We start from the raw sequence: 12,685 nt of genomic DNA on the forward strand, positions 1-12,685 counted from the left end.
TGAGCCCCCCCCCTTTTTCTCTGTCCCCGGTCGGATCGTTCAGGAAAGTTTGTATGGAGCGCGTGGGTACCTAGGAGCAGGTCTCCCTGAACGAGCAACGCCTCGAGGACGGCTCACGGCGTACACAGCGTGCGGGGCGGGCTCCTGTGCCCGGACGTAGGACCGTAGTCTCCCTCCGCATGAGAGTGTCCATGGCCAGCGTTCACGGCTAGCCTACTCTGCAGAGTGAGCAAGCGGTGATACTGGAAACACCGAGGAGTGCCGTGAGTTACAACACAAAACACGGATCCCAAACCCTGCACACGGAGCACCGCATGGTGGAGAGAGATGCAGCGTCTCACAGCCTAAAAAAAGGTGACCAGGTCCGGTTCCCCGAGCATCTCAACTGAAAGGGTAAATATCATAAAAACTGCAGAAGTCTTATCCTTCGCCACAAGAAGCGTCAAAGCGGTGAGTACACTGTACTGCAATAACTAAAAGGAAAAGACTGCGGGGACACCTGACCTAACAGTTACACCAAAAAAGAAATCAACAGCTAGACCATGCGGACATAATTAACCAGGGACATTTTCTAAGCAATATTATTAAAGCGGAGTTCCGGCCACAATTTCACTTTTTAAATATAAATACCCCTGTAATACACAAGCTTAATGTATTCTAGTAAAGTTAGTCTGTAAACTAAGGTCTGTTTTGTTAGGTTGTTACAGCATTTAGACACTTTATAAAATAGAAATTGACTGGGGCCATCTTAAGTGTGGGCATCATGAAGCCAGACTGTATGACTTCCTGGATTTCAGCCTTGCAGATCTCGCACATGCTCAGTGCTGCACAATCAGTGTCAGATCAGGTTTCAGCACCTGTGCTGTCCAAGTCACATGATTCTTTGAGACTGGGGAGTGCACAGACTCCTGGAAAGTTATACCCACTACATTCCCAGGAGTCTGTGCGGTGTAGGTTAGGAAGCATTAAGCACCTAGGTGCAGGAAGTGGAAAGATTAACTATTCTGCCTAGCAACAACACTTTGAAGGCATCTAAAAAAAAAAATTCGTAAAGGACTAATGAAATTTTTTTAAAACTACTGATGTAATGTTATATTTATGGGTGGAACTCCACTTTAACAAAATAGTTAATTACACGGCATACTGGTATTTCTCCTGTGGAATTATTAAGGTATCTTGACTGAAGTTACATTAGAGTCTACTTTTTTTCTCTACTTCTTCCACTCTCTCCAATATATGCCCCATATTTCTCTCCATTCTCTCCATCTGCTATTTGAGTGTTCTTTCTAAAGCTGCAAACATTCCTTCAATTTCACATGGGAAAAAGAAGCTATAACATATCTAGGAATAAAAATCACACCAACAGTGGAAAAACTGTACGCGGTCAATTTTGTTCCATTAATCAATGAAATCAAACAAGATTTGAAAAATCTTGCAAGAAAACCCATCTCCTGGATTGGCAGGATTAACGCTTTTAAAATGATGAGACTACCAAAAATTACTTATAAATTTCAAATGCTTCCAATAAGAATACCGCAAAGTTTCTTTAAGATAATTAAAACAGTAATCCTGAAATACATTTGTGTAGGCAAAAAGGCCAGAGTAAGCTACACACTGTTGAGTATGAAAAAAAAAAGGAGGCGGGTTGGCGCTCCCCGACATAAAAAGATATTATTTTGCTGTAATATTAGGTAGGTTAGTAGAATGGACAAATACATACACTAAAAAGAAGTGGGTACAGATGTAAGACACATTAACCCCTTCCCGACCGCCGCATGTACATATACATCGGCAGAATGGCACGTACAGGCACATTGGCGTACCTGTACGTCCCTGCCTTCTAGCGGGTTGGGGGGTCCGATCGGGACCCCCCCCCCGCTACATGCGGCGGTCGGGTTCCCTCGGGGAGCGATCCGGGACGACGGCGCGGCTATTTGTTTATAGCTGCTCCGTCGCGATCGTCCCCGGAGCTGAAGAACGGGGAGAGCCGTATGTAAACACGGCTTCCCCGTGCTTCACTATGGCGCTGCATCGATCGAGTGATCCCTCGATCGATCGATGACGTCATTCCTACAGCCACACCCCCCTACAGTTGTAAAAACACACTAAGTGAACACTAACTCCTACAGCGCCCCCTGTGGTTAACTCCCAAACTGCAACTGTCATTTTCACAATAAACAATGCAATTTAAATGCATTTTTTGCTGTGAAAATGACAATGGTCCCAAAAATGTGTCAAAATTGTCCGAAGTGTCCGCCATAATGTCGCAGTCACGAAAAAAATCGCTGATCGCCGCCATTAGTAGTAAAAAAAAAAAAATTTATAAAAATGCAATAAAACTATCCCCTATTTTGTAAACGATATAAATTTTGTGCAAACCAATCGATAAATGCTTATTGCGATTTTTTTTACCAAAAATAGGTAGAAGAATACGTATTGGCCTAAACTGAGGAAAAATTATTTTTTTAGATATGTTTTCGTGGGATATTTATTATAGCAAAAAGTAATAAATATTGATTTTTTTTCAAAATTGTCGCTCTATTTTTGTTTATAGCGCAAAAAAAAAAAAAACGCAGAGGTGATCAAATACCACCAAAAGAAAGCTCTATTTGCGGGGAAAAAAGGACGCCAATTTTGTTTGGGAGCCACGTCGCACGACCGCGCAATTGTCTGTTAAAGCGACGCAGTGCCGAATTGTAAAAACCCCTTGGGTCATGTAGCAGCATATTGTTCCGGTCCTTAAGTGGTTAAGTATGACACAACTAAACAGAAATGTTTGGATACCACCGAAGAGTAGGAAATTGGGCACAAATACACACAGCATAACAAAGAATGTATTTAAAATATGGGACACAGTATTTAGACGGGAAAAATGGGAGTACAACTCCCCATTAATTCCACTAGCAGGCACAATTTTTTTCCCACCAGGTAATAAAACACGATTTGGAAAACAATTGGGCGAGAAAAAATTAAAGGACATTGTCACACGGGGAAAAATAAAAGCAAGACAGGACATAAAAATGGGAGAAGGGGATCAACACATGAGTGAATGGGAATATTTACAGTTGAAACACTTTGTGAGCACTCTACCACAGCCGATTAGGGATGACAAAACATGATATCCAATAGAAAAGATATGCAGCATAGACAAGCCTCTGATATATGGTATATCAATGGTATATGGAATATTAACTGAGTTGGAGACTCAGGAAACATTGCCATTTGTAGAAAAGTGGGGAAACGATTTGGGCAAAAGGATCGACAAATCTCAAATGATAGGTGCAGTGTACAACAACGCCTTAGATATAACTACTATAGAAGCAAATTATAAGTGCATGGTCCGATGGCACTTGACCCCACTAAGAATGAGTAAAATACATCCAAATAACTCAGACCTCTGCTGGAGGAACTGTAAGCAAAAGGGAACAACAAAGCATATCTGGTGGGACTGCCCGAGAATACAGGAATATTGGGAAGAAGTTTTGGAATACACAGAAGAAATAACAGGGGAGAGGATCTCACGTAGCCCCTTGACTTGTCTGTTTCACGGAACAGATAAGCCAAAAAAACAGTATGGAACAACTTTGGTTCCGGTGCTGCTAAATGCAGCTAAGGGCCTGATCCCAAAAAATTGGTTACATCCAAAAAGGCCATCAATTAAAGAGTGGATAGAAAGGGTAGATTATATAGCAGAAATGGAGTACCTCGCTTGAGGGGAGGTAGGAGGAGAGGACAGAAATAGAGTGGTGTGGGAGAAATGGAAAGGTTTTAAAGTATCCGAAAAATTCGTACAAGGTATGACAGAAACAGACAGGTGATTAAAAAGAAGTGATAAAGGTCGCAGGGCACACAGATCCGGGTAGGAGGGAGTAGAGAGGGGGGGGGAAGACTAGCCACAGTATTAAAGTATTAAAGTGGAGGTTCACCCACAAAAAAAAATTTAAGATTAGATTCATGCTCATTTTGTCAAGGGGAATCGGGTAGTTTTTTTTAAAAACAAAGCAGTACTTACCGTTTTAGAGAGCGATCTTCTCCGCCGCTTCCGGGTATGGTCTTCGGGTCTGGGCGTTCCTTCTTGATTGACAGGCTTCCGACAGGCTTCCGACGATCGCATACATCGCGTCACGATTTTCCGAAAGTAGCCGAACGTCGGTGCGCAGGCGCTGTATAGAGCCGCACCGACGTTCGGCTTCTTTCGGCTACTCGTGACGCGATAGATGCGACCGTCGGAAGCCTGTCGGAAGCCTGTCAATCAAGAAGGAACGCCCAGACCCGAAGACCATACCCGGAAGCGACGGAGAAGATCGCTCTCTAAAACGGTAAGTACTGCTTCGTTTTTTAAAAAACTAGCCGATTCCCCTAGACAAAATGAGCATGAATCTAATCTTAAAAAAAAATTTGCGGGTGAACTCCCGCTTTAAGTCTGTATTTCCCTGATGGGTCGAAGTGAAAGAGCACAACTGCTGCTCCAAAAATGATAAATGTGCAATTGTTAAAAAAAAAAAAAAAAAGAACATAAATATAAGAAGGATAAAGAAGGAAAAAAAAAAGAAAAGAGAGAAAAAAATAAAAAAATAAAAAAAAAGAAAATATATCAAAAGGGGAAAAATTAATAAAGAACCACGCATGATGCGAAGCCACAAGAGAGACGCTATGGGCGGTCGAACCGTGAGCAAGTCTCGCTGCCTAGTGCTGGCGGAGTCTGAAGTGGAAAAAAAAAAAGAACGAGCTGTCTTGCAGATGTAGCAGTTAGAGGGTTAAATCAAAACATTTAACCCTGGCAAAGGGGGTGAGGTTAAGTGCGAAGCCAGGGGCGGCAAAATTAGGTTTTGCCTAGGGTTGTCAAAAATCCTTGCATCGGCCCTGAGTACCTTGCAATTGTAGATCATCAAAGCTCACAACAAAATCTAAATATAAGCAGTAAAAATGTTAAATCCACAAACTTTTTATTGTAAAGACCCTCATACATAACACCAGAAACACACAGCTGATGATCCTACTAAGTATTGTCTACCATCCATTTTGCAGAGGTTTGTGTCCTGGAAATAGAAACACTTCGGCCGGTTGGATAGGGCAGTCTCCAGCACCGGATTGTTATCTCCATGACATATAACGGAGGCTCCTTTTGTTATACTTTATTTGGTAGTGACAACATCTGTAAATAAAGAAATTCAACAGAGAAATTGCGTGAAAATGTATACTGTAGTAAAGCAATAGAAAAGGCGAGATAAAGTTGGGATAGCAGATACAATAAAAGGAGAACAGGAGAGAGGAGATATAATGTTAAAGGAAAGAATCAACTAGAGCAGGGGTCTCCAAACTTCATAAACAAAGGGCCAGTTTACTGTCCTTCAGATATCAGGAGGGCCAGACTGTGGTCATTGGGAGTAGAAAATACCCCAGAGTCAATGTAAATAATGTCTCATGCCACGTACACAAGATCATTTTTCGGCATGTAAAAAACTACGTTTTTTTTAAATGTCATTTAAAACGATCATGTGTGGGCTTCACAGCATTTTTCGGGTTCTGAAAAGCGAACAAAAAAAAATTTGAACATGCTGCATTTTTTAACAACGTTTTAAACTATGTCGTTTTTCGGGTTGTAAAAAATGGTCGTGTGTGGGCTTAAACGATGTGAAAAACCTGCGCATGCTCAGAAGCAAGTTATGAGACGGGAGCGCTCGTTCTGGTAAAACTACCGTTCGCAATGGAGTAAGCACATTCATCACGCTGTAACAGACAGAAAAGCGTGAATCGTCTTTTACTAACACGAAATCAGCAAAAGCAGCCCCAAGGGTGGCGTCATCTGCATGGAACTTCCCCTTTATAGTGCCGTCGTATGTGTTGTACATCACCGCGCTTTGCTAGAGCATTTTTTTTTTTTAACAACCGTGTGTGGGCAACGTTGTTTTAATGATGAAGTTGGAAAAAACATTGTTTTTTTCTAGAGGCTAAAAAACGTAGTTTTTTACAAGTGTGTACGCGGCATTAAGTTTACTGCTTAGTTGAAGTAAAAAAATGACATAGCGCCTGTGGCCAGTAAGTGTAGAAATAGTGTCTTATAATTAGTATTAGTGGGAGGAATCATGCCCCATGCCCCATGTTTGTGTCAGTGGGAGTATTGGTGCCTCATATCAGTGAGAAGGATAGTGCCAAAAGGGCCAAATAAAGGCAAGAAAAGGGCCACAGTTTGGAGACCACTGAACTAGAGGATGGGAGAATAGAGGTACAATAGAGAGATGGTAGAAACTGTACCACTTGGGAACGGGAGATAGAAACTACAATTGATGGATGGGGAGACAAGAAACTGTTGGGCTATAGAAAAGAACAGACCTAGATAGCAATGAAAACCCATCAGAAGTTCCAATTTCACTTGAATAATTGGCAATTATTCATGGTTTTATGCCCCGAGTCGCACTGTGCGATCCGAATGGTCCCTGCTGTCTTCTGGGATCTGTGTGTCTCCCAGAAGACAGTGAAGGGGATGGAGGAGGGGCCGGACATGGCTTAGCTACCCGAAGATAACGCAGCTATGTATGCCCGGAAGTAGGAACAAATACCTGTATTAAACAGGTATCTGCTCCCCCCTGAAAGGTGCGAAATGTGACACCGGAGGGGGAGGGTTTCCAAAAAGCGGAAGTTCCATTTTTGGGTGGAACTCCGCTTTAGGTGTATTTTCTCCAGGGGACTCTGGTGTCCTCCCACAATCCAAAGACAAGGTACGCTAGTTGGTTCCTTTCTAAATTGGCTCTAGTATCTGTTTATATGTATATAAAATAGGGACCTTAGATTGTAAGCTCCTTGAGGGCAGGAACCAAGGTGAATGTACAATATGTAAAGCACAGTGTAAATTGTTAGCAGTATAAAAATGTCTGTAATAATTAATAAATATATATATCTTTCAGCTCATAGACTGTTCAAGACAACATGAGCTATATTTACCACCATGAACATTTGGGTGCCAAGCCTCATAATCCACAAATTGTGATAAATGTTTTCTCATTTTGTTTCCATGTACAATTGAACATTTGTGACTATATTCAGCAGTAGTAGGAAGGGGCTAAAGAAATTCTTAGCATCAGAAGGCTCTTTATAGTTAAGGAACCAGTGACGAGACCATCGAGTTGTCAAGTCTGTATATGAAAGAGATTCTATGTTGCCTTCAACAGCATAATCCTACTGAGGTTATTCTTTCAAAAAGTGTTAAAGAAGATTTTTAGGCAGACCTGATTGCAGTGGCGTTGCTAGGGGGGTGCGGGGGGTGCGGGCCGCACCGGGTGACACCCACTAGAGGGGTGACACCATCCCGATTTAAAAAAAAAAAAAAAAAAAAAAAAAATTTTTTTTTTTTAGCTGACATGACCAGAGGTGCAGGTGGCTGTGTAATGTAAAAGGGGTGCAGTGATGCAGGGTGTTGTGTAATGTAAAAGGGTCCAGAGGTGCAGGGGGCTATGAGATGTAAAGGGGGCCAGTGATGCAGGTGGCTTTGTAATGTAAAAGGGTCCAGAGGTACAGGGTGCTGTGTAATGTAAAGGGGTGCAGAGGGCTGTGTAGTGTAAAAGGGTCCAGAGGTGCAGGGGGCTATCTGATGTAAAGGGGTGCAGGCGGCTGTGTAATGTAAAAGGGGTGCAGTGATGCAGGGTGCTGTGTAATGTAAAGGGGTCCAGTGATGCAGGGTGCTGTGTAATGTAAAGGGGTCCAGAGGTGCAGGTGGCTTTGTAATGTAAAAGGGTCCAGAGGTGCAGGGTGCTGTGTAATGTAAAGGGGTGCAGAGGGCTGTGTAGTGTGAAAGGGTCCAGAGGTGCAGGGGGCTATGTGATGTAAAGGGGTGCAGAGGTGCAGGCGGCTGTGTAATGTAAAAGGGGTGCAGTGATGCAGGGTGCTGTGTAATGTAAAATGGTCCAGAGGTGCAGGGTGCTGTGTAATGTAAAGGGGTGCAGAGGGCTGTGTAGTGTAAAAGGGTCCAGAGGTACAGGGTGCTGTGTAATGTAAAGGGGTGCAGAGGGCTGTGTAGTGTAAAAGGGTCCAGAGGTGCAGGGGGCTATCTGATGTAAAGGGGTGCAGGCGGCTGTGTAATGTAAAAGGGGTGCAGTGATGCAGGGTGCTGTGTAATGTAAAGGGGTCCAGTGATGCAGGGTGCTGTGTAATGTAAAGGGGTCCAGAGGTGCAGGTGGCTTTGTAATGTAAAAGGGTCCAGAGGTGCAGGGTGCTGTGTAATGTAAAGGGGTGCAGAGGGCTGTGTAGTGTGAAAGGGTCCAGAGGTGCAGGGGGCTATGTGATGTAAAGGGGTGCAGAGGTGCAGGCGGCTGTGTAATGTAAAAGGGGTGCAGTGATGCAGGGTGCTGTGTAATGTAAAATGGTCCAGAGGTGCAGGGTGCTGTGTAATGTAAAGGGGTGCAGAGGGCTGTGTAGTGTAAAAGGGTCCAGAGGTGCAGGGGGCTATGTGATGTAAAGGGGTGCAGAGGTGCAGGCAGCTGTGTAATGTAAAAGGGTCCAGAGGTGAAGGGGGCTGTGAGATGTAAAGGGGTCCAGTGATACAGGGTGCTGTGTAATTTTAAAGGGGTCCAGTGATGCAGGGTACTGTGTAATTTTAAAGGGGTCCAGTGATGCAGGGGGCTGTGTAATGTAAAGGGGTCCAGTGATGCAGGGTGCTGTGTAATGTAAAGGGGTCCAGTGATGCAGGGGGCTGTGTGATGTAAAGGGGTCCAGTGATGCAGGGGGCTGTGTAATGTAAAGGGGTCCAGTGATGCAGGGTGCTGTGTAATGTAAAGGGTCCAGTGATGCAGGGGGCTGTGTAATGTAAAGGGGTCCAGTGATGCAGGGTGCTGTGCAATGTAAAGGGGTCCAGTGATGCAGGGGGCTGTGTAATGTAAAGGGGTCCAGTGATGCAGGGGGCTGTGTAATGTAAAGGGGTCCAGTGATGCAGGGGGCTGTGTAATGTAAAGGGGTGCAGAGGGCTGTGTAGTGTAAAAGGGTCCAGAGGTGCAGGGGGCTATCTGATGTAAAGGGGTGCAGAGGTGCAGGCGGCTGTGTAATGTAAAAGGGGTGCAGTGATGCAGGGTGCTGTGTAATGTAAAGGGGTCCAGTGATGCAGGGTGCTGTGTAATGTAAAGGGGTCCAGAGGTGCAGGTGGCTTTGTAATGTAAAAGGGTCCAGAGGTGCAGGGTGCTGTGTAATGTAAAGGGGTGCAGAGGGCTGTGTAGTGTGAAAGGGTCCAGAGGTGCAGGGGGCTATGTGATGTAAAGGGGTGCAGAGGTGCAGGCGGCTGTGTAATGTAAAAGGGGTGCAGTGATGCAGGGTGCTGTGTAATGTAAAATGGTCCAGAGGTGCAGGGTGCTGTGTAATGTAAAGGGGTCCAGTGATGCAGGGGGCTGTGTAATGTAAAGGGGTCCAGTGATGCAGGGGGCTGTGTAATGTAAAGGGGTCCAGAGGTGCAGTTGTGGAGAGGGGTACACAGTAGTAACAAAAAGATATTGAAGGATGCAGAGGTATGCAGGGGGCACAGTGGGGTGTTTTTACATTTTAACGTGGGGGGGGGTGCCAGATATTGGATCCGCCCCCAGGGGTGCCAAATGTTCTAGGTACGCCCCTGCCTGATTGGAAGGTTCATTGGGCCAAATCCACAAAAGAGATACGCAGGCGGAACTGCTGTTCAGCCTGCTTATCTCTGTGCCTAACTTTGGAAACAATCCTCAAAAGGATTTTTCCAAAGTTAGGTAGAAGATCTGACATCTGTAAGACACCAAGGCCCAGATTCTCGAAGGCATTACGACGGCGCAACACCATTAGCGCCGTCGTAACTCCTCATCTGGCCCCGGGTATCTATGCGACTGATTCTTAGAATCAGTTCCGCATAGGTACCCATTAGATCTGACAAGCGTAAGGCTGTTACGCTGTCAGATCTTAAAAGTATTTTTTTTTCCCGCCGCTAGGTGTCGCATCGTCGCTTTTCCCCATCGTCTATGCAAATGAGGTAAGTACGGCGATTCCCGAACATACGCGAGTTCGACGCAGCGAATTAACGTCGTTTGCGTAGCGTACCCGACACGTAAGGTTGCCCCTGCTAATTAGCAGGGGCAACCAATGTTAACTATGGCTGTCGTTCCCGCGTCGAATTGAATCAAAATTACGTTGTTTGCGTAAGACGTCCGTGAATGGCGCTGGACGCCATTTACGTATACATCTAGGCAAATGACGTCGGGGCGACGTCATTTAGCGCAATGCACGTCGGGTAATTTACCCGACGGAGCATGCGCAGTACGCTCGGCGCGGGAGCGCGCCTAATTTAAATGGTGCCCACCCCATTTGAATTGGGCGGGCTTGCGCCGAGCAATCTAACGATACACCGCCGCAAGTTTACAGGTAAGTGTTCTGAGAATCAGGATTTAAACCTGTAGACCTGCGGCGGTGAAACGTAGAGCTCATACATTACGCTGCCCAGGAGCAGCGCTAATGTATGAGAATCTGGGCCTTACACTGTCAGATCTTAGGATGCAGTACCGCATCCGCCGCTGGGGGCATTTCGAGTCGAAATGCCGCCTAGCGAATGCAAATGAGTACTTAAGCAGATCCACAAAGCTTTTAAGCTTTGTGTTTTCTGCGTAAGTTACGATTTGCACGCGTAAAATTAAGGCTGGTTTTACAATGTGTAAAGTTAGTACACCATGTAAAACCAGACCTTTTTTTCGATCGCCGCAATTTTTTTTTTAATTTGAATTCTTTTTCCCGGCGCGTAACTTTTTTTTCACCCGTCGCAACTTTATTGTCCCGTCGCAATCCACAAAGCCTGGCGTAAATTACGTTTGTGCGCTGCACGTCGGGAAAAATTACGTCACACGCATGCGCAGTACGTCCGGCGCGGGAGCGCGCCTAATTTAAATGGGAATCGCCCATTTAAACTAGGAACGCCTTACGATGGACGGAGTTAAGTTGCGCTGCCGCAATTTTCCGGGTAAGTGCTTTGAGGATCGGTACTTAACTTCGGAAAATTGCGGCAGTGTAACTTAACTCTGAAAAGTTAAGTTAGGCTGCATGTCTGTGGATTTGGCCCATTCATCCTAACAAATAGGCAGGTGTAAACGGACTTGTGTATATTTACCCCCGGCTACCACTGAGTCCGGACCATTGAAAAAAATTGAAAGGGATCTGTCCCCTTCCATTTAGGCGCACCTGTTTCGAGGGTAGTCGGGTGTAAATGGATAGCAAAGTCCATTTGCACCCAGTTGCCCATAGAGCAGAGCAGGCTCTATCCATGTCCGCTCTGCAGAAACTGAGCGGACACAGACCTGTCATACGCCCAGGGGCGTCCCTAGGGGGGGGCCAGAGGGGGCCCTGACCCCCCCAACATCATGCTGTGCCCCACCATGTGCCCCCCCCAAAAAAAAAAAATTTTTTTTTTTTTTTTTTTTTTTTGCAATTTTTGTATTTTGCTCCCCGAGAGGGAGAGCGTCCCCAGTAAGCTCTGCGGGGGATTCCTCCCTCTCCCTCTGCTCGCCATCACTGCATAATGTGAGCGCTCGCACAACCAGATATTCTAGCCTGGACCGTGTTTAAGTGTGTGCACTGCAGACTGCAGTACACTGTAATCACTGAACTACATTATCTCCATCCCTTCTCTCTCCCCCCCCCATCTGTCTCCCTCCCCCTCTCCTGTTCTTTCAAAACATTCACAATTTACTTTCACTTTCAGTTAGGCAGATAATATACGGTGCAAATTTCTTTCCTGCATCCACAGATTGCAGGAAAGAAACTTGCATGATTCCCCCATCAACAGACAGTGGTGACAGGGGAATATCCCTCCTGCCCAGCAATTGTATTCTCCCAATAAACAGTGATTATCACTAGTGACTATACAGCAACCACTAGTGATAATTATAAGATAATCTGCTCATTAATGGTTCAAATCTCAGCCAGTTTCTGCTGAACCAGCTGAGATTTAAACTGTCTATGGCTGGTCTTAGCAGCCCATACATTGATTAGCACTGTGGAGTGTCGGCTTCCTGGCGGGATCGGGCATGTGGGATTTCAAACACACCCGAGCCCATCTCTATTGGTTGTAGACAGTTGAGCTCCCTGCAGGTTGCTTAGCAGCAGTGGACCCTTCTCTGACATGCTGATCGGGATGCAATCCAGGTGATGCTCTTAGTCAAATCCTAGTCATAAATATCAGTGATTTTATTGATCAAAGCCCACACTTTACAGGCATAGAGCCCACACTTTACAGGCATAGAGCCCACATGGCTGCGGAACATACGGTTGATTATATTCATGTGGTTGTACTCTTGATGCTAATAAATACCGTGTTTATTAGATCTGACTGGGAGCATCACCTGGATCACATCCCGATCAGCATGTCAACAGAGAGGGTTATACAGCATTACTGCTGCTAGGTGACCAGCTGGGGGCTCGGCTCTCTATAACCAATAGTGCCAGCCTTCCCCTGCACTAGGTCCTAATAGACTGCCGCCGCTGCCAAGGAGACAGATGCCAGACCAGCGCTGTAAATAGCAGGGACAGGACAGCTGGGGATCCCCACTGTGGCAGAACCCCAGGGCCCGGTGGCAAGACAATCTTTGCAACAATGATAGTTCTCCCACTGCTTTGGACCCTTATATTTTCTTGGTGTGCTGGTGACATATATCTCTTGTTTTCTGCCACCCTGGGGGGCCCCAGTATAGTAGGAAGG

General features: G+C 45.4%; 1 protein-coding gene across 1 annotated transcript in view; it reads right to left on the minus strand.

Annotated features, from left to right (window-relative positions):
* Window positions 1–4,966: 4,966 nt before the first annotated feature.
* Window positions 4,967–12,685, minus strand: part of LOC120931175 — a 46,212-nt gene continuing 38,493 nt past the window's right edge. The window contains exon 6 of the mRNA XM_040342367.1: window positions 4,967–5,155. Within this exon, the coding sequence (XP_040198301.1) occupies window positions 5,095–5,155 (61 nt within the window). The 3' untranslated portion in view covers window positions 4,967–5,094. The remainder of the gene's footprint in view (window positions 5,156–12,685) is intronic.

This window comes from Rana temporaria, chromosome 3 (genome assembly GCF_905171775.1).
Source record: "Rana temporaria chromosome 3, aRanTem1.1, whole genome shotgun sequence".
Lineage (NCBI taxonomy): Eukaryota > Metazoa > Chordata > Amphibia > Anura > Ranidae > Rana > Rana temporaria.